Source organism: Eptesicus fuscus, chromosome 6 (assembly GCF_027574615.1).
Source record: "Eptesicus fuscus isolate TK198812 chromosome 6, DD_ASM_mEF_20220401, whole genome shotgun sequence".
Classification (NCBI taxonomy): Eukaryota; Metazoa; Chordata; class Mammalia; order Chiroptera; family Vespertilionidae; genus Eptesicus; species Eptesicus fuscus.
This window is the reverse complement of record NC_072478.1, coordinates 95,923,479-95,948,243: the sequence shown is the minus strand read 5'-3', so window position 1 is coordinate 95,948,243 and position 24,765 is coordinate 95,923,479. Positions and strand designations below refer to the sequence as shown.

The window sequence follows — 24,765 nt, the reverse complement described above, 5'->3', positions numbered from 1 at the left end:
AAGTTAAATATCACTTGACAATGCCAACATGCAAAGATGAGTCACTGGTTCCAGGCCAGCACAGAGAGGTGCACTGGCAAGATATGGGTCCAGTTCACTCTAAACCATACTTGTTGAGCACCAACTGTGTGCCAAGCACTGTGCAAGGTGCTGAGGACCCAAAGAGGACATGAAAAGGACACTGCCCCCAAGGCACTCACAATCACTACAAGCAGATCTTGCGATGGAGAGTAAGTTCTGTTAAGATCTATAATCCTAAAAGGAAGAAAAAATAGCAGCAAGCACATACAATCACTTTATACTCTATGAAATTGGGCATACTTAGAGATGGAAAATGTCTATATTCAGTCTATATTTTACTTAGAGTGTTTAATATGTCATACAAGGAAGTATAAGCTATTTCAATAAGCTATTTCAATCTTTATGCATGAGGGAAAAGGTAGTGAAAAATTTCCCCTCCAATTCCAATCCCAAATCTTTATAATTGCATTCATGATTTTTTTTGTAGCCCAAAGACACAAAGAGTAAAAGACAATGCTTTATGATGTTAACTTCAATCCATTTATTTTGGCTCTAAAGAGATGCATGCATTAAACTTGAAGCATTCTATGTTATTGAAATATTTACATCATTGTACATGTGATATGAAGGAAATTTTCTTTCTATCTTGGGATCGAGGTATAATAGGTTTCTTGTCTAGGTTCTTATATTTAAAATGAGTTGTGATTTGTCTCAAATGTGGGAGATATTCTGTTGGGATCAGTTTACTACAACTTGACCCCAGATGGTCTTAGGGAACAGTTTGGGATATTTTGCATCTAACTGTATTTTGAATGGGATGAGGACACCACCACTGCAAATACTCATTGCTTTTCCTATTTCAGTTCTGTAGCTGGAAATATCTTGTTTGATTTCAATGTTCTTGCTCTAATTTCAACTTGCCCTGCAGGTTTGCAACACAGAAACATTATAGTTTAAATTACACTTATCAAAGGCGAGTTGGGTGCAAACAATATGACATTAATACAATTTACCAGGTTAGAACAAAGAAACAAATTCAGATCATTATAAACCGCACAGAGGATTATTTAAGTGGACTTCGAAATGACATCTTCTCTCCATGAGATTTAGTAAATAAGACCCTTAGAACAATAAGACCTCTGCCTCTTTACAGGTAGAGGTAGGAGACCCAATAAACCAAATTGAACAAGCAGAAGGCCGTGGGGAAGAAGATCCGTGCATATGAGTCCATTTTGGCAATACGGATATGTATCCTCCCGTGTCTCCAAGCTCCTGTTCGGCAATCTTCAAAACAGCAGAAAAAGCTGGCACAGTCCTTGCCGTCCAGACACTCATACCCATATTCTTCATCTCTCTCTTGAAGGTGCGTGGCATTGTTCATTTGAATGGTTGCTGATCTTGGGCGAATATCAATAGTAGGGGCCTGAGACAAGGGGAGGGACAAAGAGGGATCAGAGTTAATTCCACTTGATAAATCCTGGGCTATTTCTCCACAATGTTACCAATGTGAATGATGAATCTGAAAATGAGTATTCAGGAAATTGCTATGACATCGTGATCTACAATGGTGAAATTGAACTCAGAAGGATAGCACATTTGCAGATTTTGAATTTTGAGTTTAAGCAGTGCAGCTGAAAATAATACCATCAAGCTAATAGCTGGAGCAAGAAGATTAAACACCAAAAGAACGCAAAGTTTAAAGATTTAAATCAAACAGCTACATGGAATCTTATTCTAGTAAATATTAGATGCAAGCTGGGTTACATGAAGGCATTTAATGGTTTTGCATGTGAGTAGAACAGAGAAATAAAAAAATGTATCAATTTTGAAATCAAATTTTGTGTCATGCTTACCTATCGGCAAACAGTAAACCCCATTATACTGAGCAAATTTATTAGATGCTTTTAATATAAAATGTTAAAAATATGTATAATATAGAAGTTTCCTGAGTTTATACCACAAGAGTATGGCTTATGTTTTAGAGGAATATGGTACTTTGTGTAATATTCACCATCTAGAAGCTTCAGAATGTCAGCAAGATTTACCTGCTAGTGAGTGAGATTCAGAAAAATATGCTACTGCCTGTCAAACATTATTTAGCATTTGAGAAAACATTAGTACTAATCAGCTGAATCCTAATCTAACTTTTGCTTTGGGGTGAATTATAAAATTGCTTTAAGACTCAGTGGTCTATTTGATGTTAATTTGGATGATTTAGTTTTACGATAATATAAATACAAACCCTAGTGTTTCCGAATCAGCTGTCAGAATTCAACTGGGAATAAATCTTGTAATATTGCAAGGTAGAGCCAAAAGGCTCCTGGGTCATCCTAGAAGGAAGGGATGGGTGTTTTAACTAAAGCATTTTAAAGAGAGTATTATTTTTACAGAACTGACAGGTAAAGCTTAGGCCAAAGGAGATTATTTTTGCATTAGGATTTACAGAACGAAAATTTAAGGGCACATAGGTTATATGTGGTATATGGCAGATGCAGGCAGTGACACTGGATTTCATTTTCATCTGCGAAGAAAGGGTAAGTTTTGGCTTTGATGTTTACAGAAGCCCTCTTCACTAAGGACATCTCCTAGTGCTTATAGCTTTTTAGCTTCATGTAAGGTCAAAACCTCTGTGAATTAGCATAGGGTTGCTGAATCAACTCTAGAAATAAACAGAACTTTCTCATTTTAAATGTTTTATCTTTAGGAGAATGCTTAAATGTCTATTCATAAAAAACAAACAAACACCATGTAAGCGTTAATACTTAAATTCAGCCGTTGCATGCAGTGAATTTCCATTCCAAAAACATTATACCTTGAAGGAAAACATCCGAAGAAGCTTTGGGTTTGTAGACAGAAAAGAGAATGCATTTCATTTCATTAAAAGAAGAGGAAGAAAAAAGAAAGAAAAAAGAGACAAAATAAGATAAATTAAAAATGCATTTTGAAAACATAGTAGGTGAAATAAACTAAAATTATAAGCACAGAAGGACAATTTTGAACATGGAACAAAATATATGCCTAACGTTGAAAAAGAGAATTTGGTGATTGCTAGTGAAATCTTCCATAAATTAACCCCCAATTATCTAACTACAAAGGCCAGGGTTGTTCATTTGTGAGGAATCTTTTTATTATTTTATTTTCTAATTATCACTAAGAAGGTTTTATTAAGTGAATCCTGACATAATGAATCAAAGCACATATTAAATGGGCAAATTAAATTCAGCCTCTCTTTCGTACCTTATGTTCTTGCCTGCTCTGATAAAGCATCTAATTGACTTAAAAGGGGGAAATGCTTGAAATTCTCAGGTAACTTTATTTTCTCAGTTTCTTTCATCTTCTTTCTCTTCTGCCTTGTTTTCTTCTGTCATCTTCATGACCATGGATTAAGGAATCCACATGTTTCTATTTCTGAAACAAAATGAACTCTGCAGTGACCTAGCTGTTAGAGAGGGGCAAAGGGCTTTTTCCCAAGGACTCAGAAAAAGAGAGCGAGGGAGGAAGGGAGAGGGAGAGAGAGAGAGAGAGAGAGAGAGAGAGAGAGAGAGAGAGAGAGAGAGAGAGAGAGAAAGGACTCTTCAGATTTGTTTGAAAGCCAGTTCTCTCGTGTTCTTGTAATTGCTGGCAGTTAATAATGCTAAGTATCAATAGAACCATCTTCTTGGGGGGGAGTGGAGGGATGAAATGGAAAGTGAAGGAGAGGGAGAAAACAAAAACACAATTAGGAAACGAAAATAAGGGGAGAGAAGATGTGAAGGCAAAGAGAGGCAGAACAGACAGGGAAGAGAAGGACTGCATAAAGCATAATGAGTATTTGGGGAATTAGAGATAAGCATTTATTTTTTTATTAATCATAAAAAATGATGCTTCTTTCTTTACCTGTTATAAATTCTTATATTCAAATAAACATATACCATGTAGAGAATTTCATTGGTGTTCTTGGAGATGCATCGGGATACAACCTAGAATCAGCCAGACTTCCTCATAATTCAGTCTCCCAAAGTTTATGGGTCAGACAGTTAGCCACTATCATATCTCTCATGGCCCTTAGAGCAGAAGATCAGGAAAGGCTATCAATGAGGTGAATTCCTTGGCCCCTGCCTTGGAAGGGACTGGACTTTAACTTTCATGGGCCTCCTATGAGCCAGATATTGTGTTTAGGTGGATAAATGGGTAGCTATATGCTCTCTTCAACATTAATAATAAAAGACAATTGCTTTCGGCATTCAAGTTTGTGCTTCATCATCTCTATTTTAAGTTTGGTGTCAAGGTGAAGTCATTCTCTCTGGTTCCAAATCACTGAAATCAATCCAGGTTAGTACTTATATAATTATCCACATCAACCATCATCGTCAACTAGTAAATAATAAGAACTTTCATGTGTAAGGTACTATGTAATGCTTTTTTACCACTGTTACATTTATTTCTCACAGCAGCCCTATAACATATTTTACAATATTCTGTTATATATGACAATATAAAAACATAGGAAGGCTAAGTAACTTGTCCAAACAATAGATGATATATTTATTTTAAAATAAACAGGTGCACAGAGTATGAAACCAATAGAAGTCCTCTGGTGGCAATACACACACACACACACACACACACACACACACACACACACACACACCACACAGAGACATTAGTTGCAAAAGTATGGTGATTCTTGAAATTTAAAGATTCTTATGGCTTCCTGGTAGAAAGCTTTGGATAGAAAAATCTTAATTTAAAATATCAATAATTTTAAAATATTATAGTAAGGGGGCAGAAAGGTGAAAATCAATAAAAGCTGGAATAATAGCAGTTAGAAGAGAGACGCATCTCTCAGCAATGGTTATAGTCCCCATGAAATGAAGAGAGCAAGAGTCTGCCTTAGTGAATCAGGTCTCTCTTAACTAATAACCATAAAGAATCCTTATGTTCCAGTCAAAGTCACACATTCAGTTTTCATCTTGGAGCCCAAAGTGTTGAGGCATAACCTGCAGATAGACTAAACAAGACAAAACCAAAACAAACCAGGTGGTCTTTCTGCATAAAAATTTCAGTGGTCCCAGTGGGAAATGATACATACAGGATTTTTCTTCTTTTTGTCTTTATCCTTGCTTGGTTTCCGATTGCTGACAAAATAGTGTAGGGTGCCATACTCCACCAAAGCAGAGAAGACAAATATGAAGCAGACAGATACAAAGAGATCCATTGCTGTGACATAGGAGACCTTGGGCAGTGACTTCCGGGCGATGGTGCTGAGGGTTGTCATTGTCAGGACAGTTGTGATACCTGAAGAGAGGCACAGTAGAAAAGGTCATGTGACCACATCAGCAAGTTGGGTGACTCAGTCACGATGGAAGCTAAACCTGTTTTGTGGCTTCTGATAAGCAACCTCAGTAATGGGAAAGGAAGTACAATTAGAATCATAGACTATACCCACAAATATTTGTTGCCTCTTAAATGCCATTTAACTTTGCAGCACCTCTGCTTTCTTAGCTCTAAAAAAATGTGATAATTTTTGTAATCATTACAACGAATTCTACATGCTTTAGTTATGAAGAGTAGAACAGGCAAGGGGACCATATTGAATATGCCTGATTTGTCCTCAATGATCAACTTGTAGTCAATGACCTGCTTTTTGCTCAGGGTTCTCTCACTCATTCTTGCTCCCTTCTCCCACCATGGTCTTTTGCCAGTGAGCACTCATTTAATGAGTAGTTAAATGAGCTAGCAGAGTGGCCATAAGAGGGATTTTGATCAGCAGAAGTGTGTACTTCAAGAGAGAAAATTGATTTGAAATCTTTTCCTTAAAATATTTGTGGGATGGATAAATTGGAATGCAGCAAACTATTTGTTCCATTCTATATAATAGAAGGGTAATATGCAAATAGACCAAACTGCAGAACAACCGAACAACCAATCTAAGTGTAATATGCTAATGATATGCTAAGACTGCTCAGCCACTCGCAGTGACGTGCACTGACCACAAGGGGACAGACAGTTGACTGATTGACCAGTCGCTATGAAGTGCACTGACCAGCAGGGGGCAGATACTCCGACTGGTAGGTTAGCTTGCTGCTGGGGTGCTGCTGATTGGGACTGAGCGAGATGGGCCGACACACCCTGAAGCCCTCCCATGGTCCCTCCCTGGTCCGATCGTGCACAAGTGAGGTCCCTCAGCCTGGCTTGCACCGTCTTGCATTCTGGCAGTGCAAGCCTCTCCTGATCAGGACTGATTGGGCGCAAGCCAGCGGCAGGCACAATGGGGCCGGGATGAGTGGAAGTGGCAGGTAGGAGCTGCAGGTGGCATTGGACTTCGGGTTTTGGCCTGATCCCTGCAGGCCACCCAGAGGGACCCCACCTGTGCACGAATTTGTGCACTGGGCCTCTAGTTTATTCATAAGTGCACATTACTCAAAAATAATCATTGTGCTACCAGCTATGTGCCATGCACTATACTGGGGATAAAAGATATTTGCATGCTGATGTGAGAGACAGACATAGCATGTTATACAACATTCTACTCACAGTGACAATTAATCATCCTAAAGTAATAGGCTCACACTATTTTGGGTTTGTTTTAGCATGTAGCATTAGACACTATTGTTGAATAGTACTTGTAACATAAAGTACCACATATAACGGGAAAAATCAAAATAACTTTATTTTGAAACAGATGGGAGACTAAATTAGATTTGGCAGAGCACAAATATGCAAATGATATATTTAAAAAAAATTTCCCCAGTAATCACTCTGCCCTTAGGTTTAGTTGCCTGGGACAGATCATTTTGTCAGAAAATGACCACAGTTGCTAACATTCCTAGGTCTTACTATGGTTTGTATTCTTTGCATGGAATAACTTACTTAACCTAATAAAACACCATAAGTTAGGTAAAGGAAATTATATATTTTTACATGTGAGGAAACTGTAATGAATAGAGATTAAAGGATATTTCCAAGTCCATACTATAATTGTGAGTTGCAATTCAGATTTGTTAGATATCAAAGCCCCAGCTCTTAACTATTGCATGATACTGCCTTCCTAGAAAAGACTGAGCAAGAGATGTGGTTCTAATTTTCTCATAGCTGATGAAAGGGATTATGGTTTAATAATTCATCTTTCAATAGCTTTATTCTTAGTTAAATCTTTAGGGAATTTTATGTAGTATAAAATTTTTATTCATGGACCTAGACTCCAATGTTCCTGTGATTCTGTGGCTTTCTTATAATCTCTGTGCACCTCCTTCCTCATGTGAGAAAAAATATGTGAAAACCTGAGACACATATCACCATTATACAATAGATTAAGCAAACTGTATATAATCTTGAAAGTGGGGAGATGGGTTCTCAAAATTTCACAGGTAATTGTGTCCTCCCAAAAATAATCTTCCTAGTGGCTCGTAAGTAGCCAATTAACATGTATGTATGTCCTCTAATGTCATCATGATCATGGATGTTGGAATTAATTAACAGCCCATGGTGTTCTAGTAAAGGTGTAACAAATTACTCTAGAAGAAATGAATGCCTTGATTTTTAGTGTTTGCCTATTTTGATGGTATTACTACTTCCACCTTGGCTGATGGCAAGCTGCCAGTGTGACATCGCTAGACACACTATTGGGAAAGGACAAATGATTAGCTCTCATGAGTTGGTGTCAGTGGCTCTGGCATACAGAACTGCCCAGAGACCAAAACGAAAAGTCTATTGAAATTAGAAGGGTTCTTTGTTTGTTTGTTTGTTTGTCTGTTTGTTTTTAGCTAACTTAAATTTATTAAGATAATTTTCTGGGGGGAAAAGCATATTAAATTTGTTAAGAAAAACAGAATTAAGAAAACTTAAACATTTTTTTTGCCTTTTTAATATAGTAGTTTTCTTTAAAATGAAACAAAGAACATTTCTATGTAATTGCTGACTGGATTAAAAGCAAATCAATTTGGAAAGGGTGAAAAAGATTGAGTTTTGGGTACTTACCTTGGCTAAGTGCTATAACACGAAGAACTGTGTCTTACCTAGAGAAGTTCTGGCTGGCACAGCATCCTTATTGATCCAGAAAGACACCCAGGATAGGACAACAATGAGTGTGCAGGGGATGTAGGTCTGGATGGTGAAGTATCCCATTCTTCTGCTCAGGTCAAAGTAGACACACATGACCACATAATCTCCTGGGAACAGAACAAAGATAGCACCATGCAACCCCTTATCAAAAACTGAAAAGCATTTAAAAATGAGCATATGTTCAAATCTCTCACTTTTAAAATGAGAGTTCCATACAGGGGTATGTTGAAAACCATCTTCTACCAACTTGGGTTAAAAAAAAAAAAAAGTAAAATCCAAATGAAACTGAAGTCTGATCCTTCTAGAAGCAATGTGACTACTAGAAAGAAGGAAGCATTTTTGAGCATATTCATCATATTTTCTTCTTTCAGGTGATTTTTTATGGTGCCTTTTCTGCCTACATAATACACATAATATACATAGTTATTTTGTTTGTTTGTTTGTTTGGTAGGGAGAGATGGAGCAGAGCTTTTATACTTGCCTAAAATGAATCCTAAGATTTGTAACGATTTTCTCTTGTTTCAGGACCTATCTTCATACAAACCAGAGGGTAATATGCTGGTGCTTAAAACTAGTAAATGACTAGTTCACAATGAAATTCCTATGCTGAGACATATTTTTTCTCATACTTTCATTGAATCATATGGTTTTGCTTCATAGCAGTTACTTCAATTGGTAATTTCTAATTTATTTGTGTAGTTGTTTTTGTAATGCGTGTCTCCACTATTAGACTTTAACAGCTTGAGTCCAAAAAGTGCCTATTTTAGCCCATCATTACACTACTAGTAATTAGCATCCTGCTTGATTCTAAATAGGTATTTCATAGCATTTGTTGAATAAATGATCAAATAAATGAACACACTTAAAAATGTAAGCATAAAGCAAAGAAAAAAAAAAAAACAAGATATCCAGAGGCTGTATTTTTGAACATTTGTATTTTAAAAAGGAGTTTATGTAAATAATCCAGAATAGAGTCATAAAGGAATCAAGGAATAACCATATAGCTATGCATGAGAACAATTTAATGGGACACGATTTGAGGTCTCTGATTTTATACAATCAGGAGTCATGCATTGCTTTTAAAAGTCCACGCCCTGCATTTTGCATGGTTCTAAGTGAAATTTTAGGGAATTTTGATTTTTAAGTTTTGAAAATGTACTATGGGAATATATCTCAGTTATCACAGATTTATGTTTTCTTTATATGCTTAGACAACATCAGTTTTAAAGACTGTATCTGCTCTTGCAATGGGAAATGAACACATGAAAGACCGGTTTTCAAATATTGCTTCTTTTCTCTTTACCAAAGTATAATTTGTCCTAAAATGCAGGGAGAATGAAATCCAAATTATGTGTTTCATTTTAATTATTTGGCTTCATGCCCACGTTTCCCTGCTTACTTGGCTGATTTAGATCTGATTTGAAAATAAGATACTTTAGAAGCCTCATGCAGACAAGACTGATTTAGCAGGATGAGATATTACTGCCCAGCCCAGTTCCTCCTCCCACTCTCAAGCTCAATGCCACACCCTTCCAAGCTGCTGAGACAGAAAGCCCTCATTGGCTCCTTTTCAAGGAAGTAAAGACTCTCCCTTTCTAAGTGGAGTTAAGAGTAGCTGCTAACCCTGCCTTTGGTGGATTAATGTACTATTACTTGTCTGAGTCAGGCCTGGCGAAGGCAGTGACAATGAGCCTGCAACTGAGGTTCTTGCCCTTTACTGGAATTGAACCTGGCAACCTTCAGCCCACAGGCCGAAACTCTATCCACTGAGCCAAACCAGCTAGGGCGAAGGGGCAAAGGTACAAATTTCTTATTGATGTCAACTAGATTTTGATTAGTTCCCTGAGATTATGCTTCTCTGTATTGATTTATCTGGACTTAAACTATTTAAAGTCAAACATTTTATAAATTAGTTTGGGCCTCGCTTTTGTTTTAATTTAGAATATAATATACACAGGCTCTGATTGAGGATTAAAGACATTTGGGATGATCCCTACTAATGGCTATCTTTTCCCCACTCTGTTTCTTTTATCTGAATACCAGAGGCAAATGCAAGATTGGAAAGAAAAAAAAAAAGTTTCTTTTAAAATAATAACATTCAGGAGATACTTTTTCTCCCCTTGCGAAAGAGTATTTTCCAAGTCCTTGAGAGTTTTCTGCATATTTTGAATGTGTTAAATGACACTTTACAAGTTATACTATTTTAAATAAATCTGGACAATTTTAGTAACTTCTTTTTACTCTTTATCATGAAAGAGAATTTACACTTTGGCCTGACTCTCTGAAAGGTGAACTTTAATTTTTCCTCAAGTAACAAGATAATTATCTCAATTCAATTCTCCTCTTCCCTTTAGGCCAGCTTCTAAACTTCCATAGCTTTTTAATCCATCGATTTCTATTTTAAGATAATAGCTTCTGAGCATCTTTCATCCTTACCAGCAAATCCAAAGCTTTTTTACCACTAGAGTACAGATTCAAATTTGGGAATGGGCCATTTAAAAAAAAAAATAAAGCAGCTTCCCAGTGATAGCCTGATGCCTGTCTTATCTCTAAGGCCTTATCACTTTTTGTATTTTTAAAAACTCTTGGGCCCAGGAGCCTATAAAATCAAATCCCCTGAGGGTGCTGCATCAGTGATTCACCAAGGCAAAGTGTTCAGTGTCAACCCAGTCTAAGGTGGTTGTTTCAGCCACTGCCAATTTATTCTTTTTATTGAATTATTCTAACATAAACATTTAAAGTCATAGCATATTATAAATTATTGTGTTCCCTGTTTTTGTCCCAAGTTAGGACATAATAGGCAAGCTATGATTGAGGAGAGAAGACATAGAATTTGAAAAACACCCATTAATGTCTATTCTTTATTTTTCGTAAGCTTCTTATGTCTAGTCTCAGGAAGAGACTGTCAACATCAGTGAACAATGAACTCCAGTTATTATTTCTTTGGAGTGAAATAAACCATATGAAAGTTTTAAAATTCCAATTTACTAGAGCATTTAGGCTCTATTTTGTACATGAAACTACCTCTTAAAAATTTGAAGATTCCATGATAGAGAAATATGCCCCTCTGTTGAACACCTACAATCAGAAAAAACTAATTTCTTTCTAGTTACCAGTAATGTAGCCCTACTATGTGCAGACACTGGGCTGAATGATGTGCATATATTATCTCTAAACATTCTAATCACTTTGTCAAATAATAATAATAAAGACTTTATTTTGTTACTCTCATGATTCTTCCTCCGATTAACTATAGTGAATAGAGTATATTTTATTCCACCAGGTTAACTTTAAAGACATAATTACGATTGTACTCTTTTTTACACTCCTTTCTCTAGTCTCATCTTTATTTAAATCAAAAAATATTTTTAATCTCTGCTATACATAGAACACTTATTTTAGGTAGTGTGGAGGTTAGCACCAAAGGAATTGCACAACTAATTTTAAATTAAATGGATTAAATGGGAACAAAAGTATTTTATCTCTGACTACAACTTAGATAGAGTGCTATGCTGAGACAATGCATTATATCTACCTTTAGTCTTTCTTGTTAAACTCTTGAATCTGAGGCATAATTCCTTGAGGTTCATTTGACCACTAGCAAGTAGGATAGTTGGTTGCATTTTCATTTGGGGAAATTTCTGAAATTAGATCTATACCATACCTAACACACAGAAATAAATTTAAAATGGATGGACCAATGACCCAAATTTAACTGTGAATTTAAATACTGCACATGGAAAATTAAATATTTTTATTGCATGCTTCTATATTTTTTCTGTCTTTATCTGTCCTGGAATCATATCTCACCTAGATCCCTAACTCATCTCCTCATTCCTTTTCCTCATTCCAACCTTCCAACACTTCCCTTCAACCAACAGACATATGTACTCTCTACTGTGACCAAACCTGTGCTAAGATTAAATAAAAGTTAAAACTTTATTTCCTCAGTTGATCAAGCTACATTTTATGTGCTCCATAGTTACACGTGTCTAGTGACTACTATATTGTGGTATCACAGATTATAGAAAAGTTACTTCATTGTGGACAGCTCTGTTGGACAGTGCTGGTCTAAACTAATTTTTCTGGAATGAATTTCTGCTCATTTCCTTCAAGTTTCTGAGTATAGAATCCACACTGCTTAGCATATGATTGTAGTCCATTTTGCCCTGATCCATACTGCACCATCCCATCTGTGTCTGACATCACTTATGACCATCCCCATTTTATGACCACCCAACCGTATTTACTTCCTGCTGTCCCAAGGGGACCTGCTCATTTGTTTGTCCATCATGGTACCTTGAATTTCTACTCTACTCTGTGCTCCTCTAATCATATCACACACATATGCACACCTTTAAACCGTCATATAATTGCCAGTTGATGTCAGTACACACTAAAATTCTTTAACTTGTCCCATAACTCTCTGTATGGTCATTTCCCTGACCACATCTCCAGCCTAATCTTAAATAGTATTTCTTCACACTCCATCTGTAGTTCTCCTAGTTCCTCCAATGCCCCCTGCTGCCTCTTGCCTTAGAGTCTTTTCACAGGATGATTTCCTTGGTGCAAACTCTAATACCTCCATCTTAACTGACTATTCTTTCTCAGATGTCAATTAATTTATCTCAACATTAGCAATACTTATTAGATCAGATGTCCTTAGTAAGATCTCACAGCACCATCTATGACACATTAGAGCTGATTATACCTGAAGGTATATGACTGGTTTGCATGTTGGAATATGCTCTAGTTTATAATTAGTCCATGAGCTCCATGAGCAAAGTAGCTGTATCTTCTTTGCTCACTGATTTTACTCTCAACATCTAGTACATGCCTGATATATAGAAGGAATTCAACAACTATTTTTTTGAACTAGAGGCCCAGTACACAAATTCATGCACAGGTGGGGATCGCTGGCCAGCGATCAGGGTCGATCTGGGTCATCTCGCCCAGTCCTGATTAGGGCCAATCAGGGCAGGACGGCTGGGGGAGGGACCACAGGAGGTTGGCTGTGGGAGTGCACTGACCACCAGGGGGCAGCTCCTGCATTGAGCATCTTCCCCCTGGTGGTCAGTGTGTGTCATAGCGACTGGTTGACCAGTCATTTGGTTGCTTAGGCTTTTATGTATATAGATGAGCAAATTTAGCTAAAAGGGCCTTGAAGAAAATTCTGGGTAAATTATATACCAAAAGCAATTAAAATCAAGGCAGAGATCAACACAGACTTCTAAAATATTAAACTTTTACTTTAGAAATTATTGCTTCTGGAAATAACTTTACTAGATACTTTGCTGAAGCCTGCAGATGTACATATAAGGTCAGAGAGACCTGTTAGCTATATTAACTGCTTGCCAAGGAGAAAAGAGGGAAAGGAAATCAGCTACATTAGAGTGGCTACATTATGCTTATTAAAGAATCGATTGGCGATTTCAGCTTCTCAGCCAGATCCAATTAGTGCCAGACGAGAACAAAGGGCTTGGCTGCTGAAACAGAACCATCAGTCTGCCACATCAAGCCTAATAGGTATGTTTCCATCTCAGCACTGCACCATTTTTATTTCATCTGTTGCTTGTTTAAGCTCCTATGTGAAAAAAAGAACAAAATAACAATTGGGGAAATACAATGGAAAATTAAAGTATAAAATATCATAATTTCCAGGCTAAATCTATCCCCAGTGAGGAAAGAGAGCATAGGATGGTGATGAAAAGCAGGGGCCACTTCAGGTTAGAGGCAGAGCTGGAGTCCAGAGATCTTTCAAGGCTGACTTGTAGGGCGTTGATCTGTCACGAAAAGGGAATGAAGGAAGCAGGAAAGATCAGTGGGAAAAGCTAAGCATGATTTATTTAGGCCTATGCAGTAGGGCTTCCAGGAGGTTCTGGAACAAACTGCACCACAGTTAGTCCCACCTTGAGGCAGAAGAAGCAGTCATTTGTATTCTGTAGGCTGGAGGAGATGGTTCTGTGGTGGCCAGAGGCAATTCTTCAGAGAAGAAGTCAGTAGCAGGCTGGTAGAGGCCAACCTCTGCAGCTCCCAGGGTTAAAAAAAATCCTAGTCCTTCACTACCTGGTTGTGTGACTTGGGGTACGTTCCTTAACGTTCTGTGTCTCAACTTCTTTGCTAGAACTCAGGGTTATTGTGAACATAAGAAGAGTTAACACTCTTAGTATAATTCCTTAGTATAATTCCTGACTCAGTAAAAGGTCCATGCATGTCAGTTATTACAAACTAGTGTAAGGTTATATAAAGGAAGCCATTGAAATTCATGGAAGATGATGCATGTTTTATCTTAGGAGATGAAACATTCAGACCCAAGAACCCTGCTGCCCAAACCAGTACTGCTTCTGGAGTCAACAGCCTGTTCATTCTGATCCAGTGATCAGGATCATAGATGTAAAACAAAGACGGGTCATTATTGAATGTGGATAATACACAAGGCTGGTTTGGATAACTGGGCACCCCAACCACACAGAGAAAAATTCCTTTCATTTCTTCCTGAACCTTATGTAACAAATGTAGTGCTTTTAGGAGGATGAAAACTCATTTGTCTGGAATACCAGACTGTCTGACTCAACAAACCATGCTAGAGATTTTCTCTCAGAGAATAGCTTTAGACGGAAGGAAGCTCAATATTTACAGCCCCCAGAGATTAGTGGTTTTCTCTAGGTTCACACAGTGAACCTATTGGCTAATATCTCAGTTCTCTACGCTTTTACTAGAGAAGTTTATTAGTGTAATAGCTTCTCTTCCGTGCCCTATGAAAAAGCCATCAGATTATTAGCTCAGTGTGGCCTTTTGTAATACAATTCATTATTGTGAGCCCATCATAAAATTCCAGCAATACAACGAATAAACTCACCTTGGGATTTATAGTAATAAAACAACTTGGGCTCGGAAGTCTAAAGTCGAAGCTACAAATGAATGCATTTGCCACTTTGATCCATCCAAAGGGAACGCTATTTCCCAGCATAATTAAATCTGACTCCTGCAAACATCGGACTAGATACCAAAACATGTTTTTACCTAAGGGCAGAGTAGTTCATGGTTGCAGAAAATGTACAGGATTCAGACCTGGGATTCAAATACTAGTGACATTAACAAAATGCAAAGGCTTGGGTAAGTTATATTCTTCCAGTAAATAGGGATATCATACCTATTGCTAAGGCTCTTGTGAAAACCACATTTGCTAATGGTTGGGAAAGTGTTTTGTAATCTTTCAGAGACAATGTATAGATGAGGTGGTACTTGTAGCTTCCTCAGGAGAGTTGTTTGTTGTGGAGAGCGGCTACAGTGTTTGGACAGGTTCAAGCCTCGGACTAATGAAAGGGCACAGTCCTCTCATTGCCACGTGCAAGTCCCAGCTTGGAGGGCAGAGCCCTTCCAGCACAATTATAGCTAGAAGCTATAATTGTAAGCTTGAACCTATGGTCAAAACACGTGGTACCACGTGCCTGAGTGATGTGGGCTTGATAGAATTCAGGTGCATGTAATTGAGGAGATTCAAAACCCATGAGAACGTTGCAACCACGCCCTTACTTTGCCTCGTGGAATCTGGCTATAAAATAAAGAGACAGCTTACAGGCTGTGGCTCTGCTTACAGGCTATCTCTCCACCAGAGAAGACAGCGTCCTACCCAGACCCAGCTTTTATTCTCTTGTCTGTCTTTCTCAATCCTTCACCGCCTCCTCTCAGGCTCACAGAACCTGGCTGAGCTGGCGCACATAAGTCGCCCTGGGGCTGAGTATGCCATGGCCGTGCCGGCACGCCATAGTTTGTAAAAGTGCTTCCATGACATTAGTACCGGTAGGTAAGATGCCTGTTGGTGTGTTTTTGTTTTATTTGTTTGTTTGTTTTCAGCCCTTGTTAAAAGGCTACCTGGAACTGTCAAGAATAATAGTAAAGCAGTCAATTTTGTTCTTGTTTATATGAACATAAATGTATCCATGAACACTATTAATACCATCATTTAACTATAATTCATAGGCTGGGTCACAAAAATTATATATTCTTTTCTGTTCAACTTGAACTCTGAAGCATAGAAGAATTACATATGAACATGGTACTTAAAGGCAACAGAATGTCCTTTTATGTGTGGTTAATCTCTGCTTAGAGTATTATTGTGACACCAGCAGATCTGTTATACATTTGGTAAGCTCTTCTGAGTCAAGGCCTGGGTTCATTTCTAAAAGCTAATCTAAAAGTTTGTCTTCCTCAGTCCTCTCTTTAGGAACGCAATAGATGCCAGTGAGCTATTCTTAGCAAGTATGTCGGTCTTGCACACTCACCTGTCCTTTGTATATTAATACCAAAGATTAGATTTGGATGATGAAGAGTAAGAATCCCATCTGTGACAATAGACTTATCTTCCAAACCAATACTACTAGGAATGAAGATGGTATTTAAATTATTAATGTATGAATGTTTAATTTATGAATGTATCTTATAAATAGTTCCAAAAATAAGAAGACAAAAATAGAAATGTTGTTAATGATTCTAAGTCAAAACTCAGAAACCTCTTCTGGAGAAAGAAGCATGTTAATAGAAATACTTCATTTTCTTCTTATTTTCACTCTTTCAATGGGCTTGGCATAGCTTTGTGTTTGAAGCGAGACCTGGTTAATCTAAGCCAGGCATTGACATTTTCTTAAAGAAAAGAATCCACAGAGCTTGAGAAACTTAATGTTATCAGAATACCATGCTTTCTAAAATGGCTTTGAAAGCAGCTGGAAAGAGAACGTTTAAATTCAGTCAACTGCAGGCAATGGTTGCAAAAGGTCAGATCACAAAATGTTCCCCGAGATGTGAAGCCACTGCTGGGGATACTCTGCAAAATTATAGGCTTAAAAACTTGACCTCACTGGCTCTTTGATCTATGCCCAAGCACTTGATTTCAAAGTATTTTTTAAAAATTTATTTATATATATGTTTTTTGTTGTTTTTCCCTGTTGGAATTCCCTCACCCAGAAAGTCTTTCATTTTGTGATATTCAAGGTGACTTTTAAGATGTCTGTCAAAAATAATTACTATTGTAAAAAAAATATTTGTAAATCACATCATACTACATAAAGTTGGTTCTCAAAAGGCTCAACTTCCCTGAATGAAGACACTTTCTCTGTTGATGGGGAAAGGACTAGACTCAAGTCAGTAGACCTAGTTCTGATTCCTGCCTGGCTATGATCTTGTGTGATCTTGAGTAAATCCCTTCTCCTTTCTGCTTCTCTTTATTTCTTTTTTACAAGATATAACTAATTCAATTAGATAATGGATCTTGAGGAAAGCAGACAACTACATCCATTTTCTGGTTACATTTGGGATTCAAACCTCAAGGCTCTTTGAGTTTTCAATGTATATGTGAAAGAATGGATTCTAGCATCAGCCTGTTTGCCTGATGGTGTGTTGTGTCTCTTACATTTTATAAAGGTCAGTCTAGATCAGGAGGTTGATGTCCAGCACTCTCTGTCCACAAGAAGGATAAGGACTGTGTTTTATTTTTTTGAGTAAAATGGGCCTCTGGGAGCAAATGCTTTGAGTGAAGGATCATGTAAGCCAATGTATGTGGTATCTGCCTCACATCTGGCTTCTGCTATTGCCAGATTGATAGGAGATTATCAGGAACCCCTCCAAATCCCCACCCCCTTTTTTTCTTGAGTTGGCATTTGCCTTATTTTCACAGATGGTATTCCATCAAGAACAATGGTGTAACACTCTACTCACCAAAATTGACTCATTATACAGGGAGTTTTCAGTGCTTCTATTAATGAATTAGAATTGGGATTTTGATTCTGGGTGTCAGAGCTGAAAGGGAATGTCGATAAGGCCAGTGTCTTTGCTTTACAGGCAAGAAAGGAGAACTCTGAGGAGCACAGGAGCTTGCTGAAGGTCACTGTTCACCCATAACACCTGCACCAGAAGCTGGGTCTCTCAGTTGCCCACTGAGTGCTTTATTATTTCCATTAACACTATCATTTAAATACTAAACTTTGAGCTGTAAAGTTGAACTGTGGTTTATGCATTAAATATTTAATTAGATTCTCTCTCTCCTTTCTCATGCTTGAGTTCCTGAGTATACTCCAAAGTTAAACAACCCTTGCTAGGGAGTAAACTGCTCTATGATTTGCAAAGAATAAGCTGGAAAAGTAATGATAATGCTTAATTGTAAAATCTGTATTATTTGCTAAAGTACTATTGTTCTCCCAGCAGCGAGACAACTTCTCAGCCAGCTGGCCAGGAGAGATTTCTCAAGGAAGATTTGATATTGGCACTAATAAAAATGTAACCTGCTTCAAATCTGTTTAAGTAGTGAGAAAACTGAAGTTTTTTTCTTCCCCTTCCTAGTCTTCCTTAAAGGGGAAACATATCTCACTCTCTTTTCAAGCAGTTTCCATAGGATGTGTACTTTGTAGAATATATTAACACTAATGTATAGGTCTTCCACCCCAACCAATTTCTTAACAACCTATTGGATTTGGTGGCATGGAACTACTAATGGGAAATATTTGTAAAAACCGGCTTGCAGGCTTTAGGACATTATAGAACAGAATAAGGCTGCTTTAGGTTAAATATTAGTATCTTCAGTTTTTTAATGGAGGATACCTTTGGTGATGTTTTCAGACTGTGTTCTGAAAAAGGAGAAGATCCTCCTTTCCATGTTTGCCATGTGTCAGCTTTAGTGAACAATCTGTCATATACCCCGATGACAAATTCACCAAGCTTATGTGTAGCCCGTCTTTCATAGAGCAGCAAAGAAAATTCTAGTAACGTAAACATTCCCCATAAGCTCTCATTTCCCTCCTTTAGTGTTTGGCCCTTGTTCATACTAAAGAAAGACACGGATAAATACAGAATAGACTGTAAACAGACTGCTTTGTTGCAGTTCTAAAATCATTCCTTTAACCACTATCACTTAAAAGTAAATAAAGTATATGCTAATAAGAAAAGAGAAAGCATATAGTTTAAACAATGTAGAATTAAAGGGGATCTCCAAAATCACTTAACCCAGCTGTAACTAAAACTCAGAGTTAAAATTATATACTCAGGGTCACACCATTAATTACTAGGAGATACAAAATATAAAATTCCAGTAGCTTGGTTCTTTTAAAAAAATTTTTTGGAATTTGAAATTTTCTCATAGTGATTTTCCATTAAAAGCATGGCATGCCACTGAAATAATAACACGCTAACATAATCATAGAGATACGCAATGTTAGTTATCAACTTGTTCAATTCTTTCATCTTGGAAATGAGGAAACTGAGTCCAAAGAGAAGCTGCTCCCTCCCCACCCTCCCCACCACTCCTCCTAGAGAACCCAGAGGTGTCAGTGTCCTTGTCAGGTTGCCATGTGTAATGTGGCAGAGTCTGGAGAGTCGAAGAGAGAGAGGAGCTTGGCATTGGGGAAAATTGATGATCTGCCTGCTGGGAACTGAGCTTGGAGTAACAGCATTTGCCAGTGCCGAGGTTTCCTTGCTATGTGTCAGGAGAAGGAAAGCCAGGGCAGTTTCTAGCATTGCTCTTTGAAGAGCTGTGGCATGTTGTTATGTAAAACAAACCCAGACAAGGAAAGGGATGCCAACAAACAGGCTCGCCACACTGACTCAGCTGCCCTCTGGGGAGAGACTGACAGTGTCCCTGCCTCCTCTGCCTCTAGGAGTAAAAAGCACGCCACTTGCTGAGTGTAGGTTGAATGACCCTGATGAAAATCTGAGCTGAAATCAATGCACCTCCTCATTGGGTCTCAGCCAAGGAAGAGCACTTGGGATAGCTCAGCAGAGGAGCAAATCTTGGCTTGGCATGGAGCCACGTTCTTTAATCACCAGGAAAGGAAGGGCATTCAGGAAACTGGACCGGCAGTTATAAGAAAATGAGGTTTTCCCCTTTTCTGGTTAATTCTGTGGATCTAAGCAAAAGCATAATAAAAGCTGAATTTCTATCTCATGGTTCCCCTTTCTCTGCTCTCTTCTCTTGCCTCTTGCTGTGCTCTGTCCTATGTGACCCACCACCTCCTTTCCTGCCCCTGCCTAACTTCACACATGGCCTCTTCTTGCCCAAGGCAATGCTCTGTGCTCAACTCGTGTTAATGCAATGAAAACAGTGTAGGCTTTGAGAGCAAATCTGGTGTGCACCCTGACTCTAGTTCTTACTGTGTATATCACGTTAGGGAAGTTACTGAGCTCCTTGGAATATCAGTTCCCTCATACCTACACTCATTTCTCCTCTGTGTCACATTCCCTCCCTCTGGTTTGGCCTCCTTGGTGATCCCAGACTTCCAGGCAGAGCTGACCATCTTGCTGTTCCTTAGGCAGTCCAGCCACCCTCTTGCCGTAGTAACTTGGAGGCAATCAGCAGATAGTATCTAGAAATCTGGGAATCCTAACTTTGCAAAATGGTCTGCAGCAGTGGTTCTCAACCTTTCTAATGCCGCGACCCTTTAATATAGTTCCTCATGTGGTGACCCCCAACCATAAAATTAATTTTGTTGCTACTTCATAACTGCAATTTTGCTACTGTTATGAATCGTAATGTAAATATCTGTGTTTTCCAATATTTACATTACGATATTTACATTACGATTCATTAACATATTTTTCTTATGAAAATAATCAGTGGGCATCTGGGTTCTAGTGACCAAGCCATTTCCCGCCAACATTGTGGGTGACACAGACACTGAAGAGCCCTTAGTGCAAACGCACAGAACAGCTGCACTATAAGGCTTGTTGGGACCCTGTAGACCAGTGTCCCAACCTTCATAAGAAAAAAAAAGAAAAGAAAATCTAAAATGATTTATAAAACTTTAAGGCAGAAAGGATACGTAAGTCAGCAAGATAACATTGAATATCCAAAGGATTAAATAGAACTCCAGCACCAAATATAGCTGGCCCAGAGATTCAACCTGAAGCAAATAGATGCACATTTTAGGAATTAGAAGAAAAAAAATTAGAGGCAATAGGTTCTTGTAGTTGTTTCTCCACCAAAAAGTGCAAGTCTCTGACATCTCAGGATACAGCATATTTATCCCAAGGTCTTATCTTTTCAGCTTTATTTATTCGAACTATTGAACACAATGAGGTATAGTAAAAAAAAAAAAAAAAAAGCACGATCTAAGGTGCTTTGTGGAACCTTGTCTTGCACACAGTTTTTCATATGCTTAGTGTAAATACACACTCCTATTCCTCCACTGCAAAAGGAACAGACTGTTCCTGATTTCAAGACTGTACTTATGTTTATGAAACGCCCTTTCTAGGTGACTTATAAGCTCTCCTGAGCCATTTTGCAGAGAAGTATTTATTTCAGTTCTACTTCATTGCTACTGGGGATTTTTAAGAGGAGCCAGTGCATTTTGGTTTTCTAATCTGATATTTTTCTAAAAAAGTAATCCAAATCTAGAGTGGGTTGAAGACAGTCTTCTGTTAAATAAAATATAAAATGTCAAGTACTGTATTTTGCCTCCACTTATTTAATCCAAGTAAACTTCAAGGTACATATTTTCTCCATTTTATAGATAAAGGAATGTCTGTTAAAAACAGATAAAATGAATGACTCACTAAACTGCTCCATTGTGAGTTTGTGGTTTAAACCTCAGTTTTTCCAACTACTGAGCCATTTTTTTCTCATTCTTGTTTGAAGAACCAGGGCCTGTTTGAAGTTAATGACTCTAAGGTAACAAATTAATATCTATTTAGAGGCTTCCCTTGGAAATATTTGAAGCTCCATAGTATTATTTGACTCTAGAGACCACTTCTTCACCACATGCCTCTTAATAACTAAGAAAGAAAGCACACCTTTTGTCACATTCCTGCCATTGCTAAAAAGAGAATAAGAGTTTCCTTAGTATCCCTTGCTTTCTCTGGATTAATTTTCTGAAGAAGCTTATGCCTTTTCCTTCTGCAAGGTGCTGTTTCAAGACCTCTACTTGTAAACTAAGCCCAGGTGGCAAGCATTGGCAATAAGAAAGGTCCAGATAAGTATGCCAGGAACTAAGTAGCATATCAAATGCAGTAGACTTCCAGTGATACTCCTGGGAATAGGAATACAGAATACATCCACAGTGTCATACCTGCAGAAATTTGTTGTGGTGAGACGGAATCACTTGTGTAAGAGGAAATAATGAGGCCAGTGTATCCTTAATATCTGAGGCAGCACTTCTCAAACTTTATGGTGCCTAAGAATCACCCTGGGTCCTGTTTAAATGCTGATTCTAAGGCTACACTTCTGGAGATTCTAATTCCACAGATTGAGGTGGGGTCTGGAAATCTGCACTTTGAATAAGGAACAGGAATGATGTTGAAGTACTCATACCGTCCTGTGAGAAATCATGCTCTAAAAAAGTCAGAGGGGGAAATGGGCACCTCTGTAATAGTGTAAACATTAAAACTAAAGTAAAAAGAAAACCAGAGGGGTAGAGGACCAGTTAACAAAGGTTAGGAACGAAGCAACAGCTGAGGGATTCCAAAGCTACCTCTTTTTCTTTCAAAGCCCCATCATTGCTCTAAAGGGGAAGAGAATCAGTTGTCCCCCTAAGTCATTTTAATGACCAACAGGAGTGGATAACACAGTCATCTGGATCAATTGCAGAGCTTTAAGTAAAGACATAAAATCCTTTATTCCACACCTCTTGGGGATAGATGTGTTTTTGAAGCATTTTAAAAATGATTTTAAAATGGTAACACTAGGCATGTGACATGGGTTATGTCTTGTTCACAATTCAGAAGAGTCTGGGACAGTAGCCATACTCAGACATGCCAATGCTCCTGCAGGAAAATGTATGAATATTCATACTAACTGAGAGATAAAGTCTATAACAAGCTTTGTGTCCTTTCAGGTCAGTTCTTTCTGCCAAATGCGTTGGGATCAGTTTGGTTTAATGGCAATGAAATAGAAGATTTAATTTTCAGATTAATGCTGTCACTTGAGATTGAATACTGTGGATAAGACACTATAGACTTTTAATAGCAACAGTTTATTAAATACTTAATATTTGCCCGGCATTTTATTGTGTTTCACACATGATCAGTTGTTGTTTTCACAATATTCCTCTGGGGGAAAATGGCTTATTGCTCTCACCTCATTATAAAAGTGAGGAAACTGATGCCCAGAGGGTTAAATGATTTCTCAATGACAGGCTAGGGAGGGGCAGAGCAGAATAAGAACGTGGCTGATCTGACTACAAGGATGATGAGATCCTTTAAACTGTGCTATACTGCCTGGCTCCAAAATTGTCTCATTCAGTACTAAATTAAGAAAGAAAAACTGCACTTCAATGGCAATATAAATGCAACTTTAAAATTTCTTTATATGAATTCCTAAAATGTTTTGCTTGTATGCATTCATGTAGTTCTTTAGTGCAGCTCACAAATATTCGCTTTCTCCTTGTATTCTGGATCATAGTAATAAACCACTCCTTTATCGCGATTGGAGTTTGGTGTGGCCATGTGGTTGCTAAGGTAGCCTAATCCTGATTGTTACAGCACTCACTAATCTGCTGTTACTCGGTTTTACTGCCTTGCATCTATATTATTAACTTCAGTTTCCATTCCTAATCTCTAAAATGACCAAAGTAAGCATCCTATATAATAAAATCCTAATATGCAAATCGACTAAATGGCAGAACAACCAGTGGAACTACCAGTCACTATTATGTGCACTGACCACCAGGGGGCAGATGCTCAACAGCAGGAGCTATCCCCAGCACACAGGCCCAGGCCAGCCAGGGCTGGTGTCAGTGTGTGTGTGGGGGTTCCCCCTGATGGCCCCACAGATCGGCCCTGATCACCGGCCAGGCCTAGGGACCCTATCTATGCACGAATTTCATGCATCAGGCCTCTAGTCAATTAATAATGTTGTGTATTAATTTTGCTGTTGACATTACCACTGTTTCCTACCCTGGGCCATTTCCACCAACAATATCTACACTAATAAAAGAGTAAGATGCAAATTGACCATACCTTCGTGATGCCCACCAGCCAATCAGGAGTGAGTATGCAAAGTAACCCAACAAAGATGGTGGGTTAATTTGCATACACAGGTGCCAAGCGGCCGAGGGCAGGGCGGGACACTTGCGTCGTCGCCATGGCGATGACGCAGGTGTTCCGCACCGCCCCAGCCACTCCAGGCCTCTGTGCAGCGTGGGAAGGCAGAAAGGCGGCTCCGGGCCAGAGCGAAAGGTGGCTCCAGCCAGAGCAAAGGCAGTGGTGGGAGCTAGGGAAGGAAGGCCCATTCTTGCACGAATCTTTGTGCATTGGGCCTCTAGTAAAAATATATTCTGATATATTTTTGGTCTGATACCAAAGATTGCTCCAAACCTCTAGGCTTACTTTTAAATATTAAGACAATGTAAATTTGATGATAAACTATTTTTATACTGATTTTTATTATTTGTTTTTCTTCATATTAGTGAGATTCATTCTAATCTTTTCTAGATTTAAGAAAAGGAGCACCATTTTGGTGGTGGTTTGCAGTTCATTTACTCAATATCTTATTCCTTCCTTTCTCTTTGACCAAAATATCCTAATTTCCCTTTAGGAATTTACTTTTCTCCTTTCTCAGCCATTGAATTTGTGTAAGCATCTCAATCCAGATCCTCACTCCAGATTCGGGTCAGGATTAAAATGCAGATCCTACCCCTATGGCTAGAGTGATTCAAGGATGTGAACCAGAACAAATTCAGAGCCAGTAAAGAGACATATCAGAAGCTATAAGGGGAGGTT

The 24,765-nt window shown here is 38.3% G+C and overlaps 1 protein-coding gene across 6 annotated transcripts in view; it reads right to left on the bottom strand.

Annotated features, from left to right (window-relative positions):
• Positions 1–1,168: 1,168 nt before the first annotated feature.
• Positions 1,169–24,765, bottom strand: part of GABRG2 (gamma-aminobutyric acid type A receptor subunit gamma2) — an 87,039-nt gene continuing 63,442 nt past the window's right edge. For 2 of the 6 annotated variants that reach the window (XM_008147644.3, XM_054717041.1), the window contains exons 7-10: positions 8,019–8,171; positions 5,093–5,298; positions 2,834–2,857; positions 1,169–1,444 (exon numbers count right to left, since the gene is read on the bottom strand). In XM_008147644.3, the coding sequence (XP_008145866.1) occupies positions 1,169–1,444; positions 2,834–2,857; positions 5,093–5,298; positions 8,019–8,171 (659 nt within the window). Of the gene's footprint in view, positions 1,445–2,833; positions 2,858–5,092; positions 5,299–8,018; positions 8,206–24,765 lie in introns of all 6 variants that reach the window. The other 4 variants (XM_054717039.1, XM_054717040.1, XM_008147645.3 and 1 more) reach the window with 4 other exon arrangements.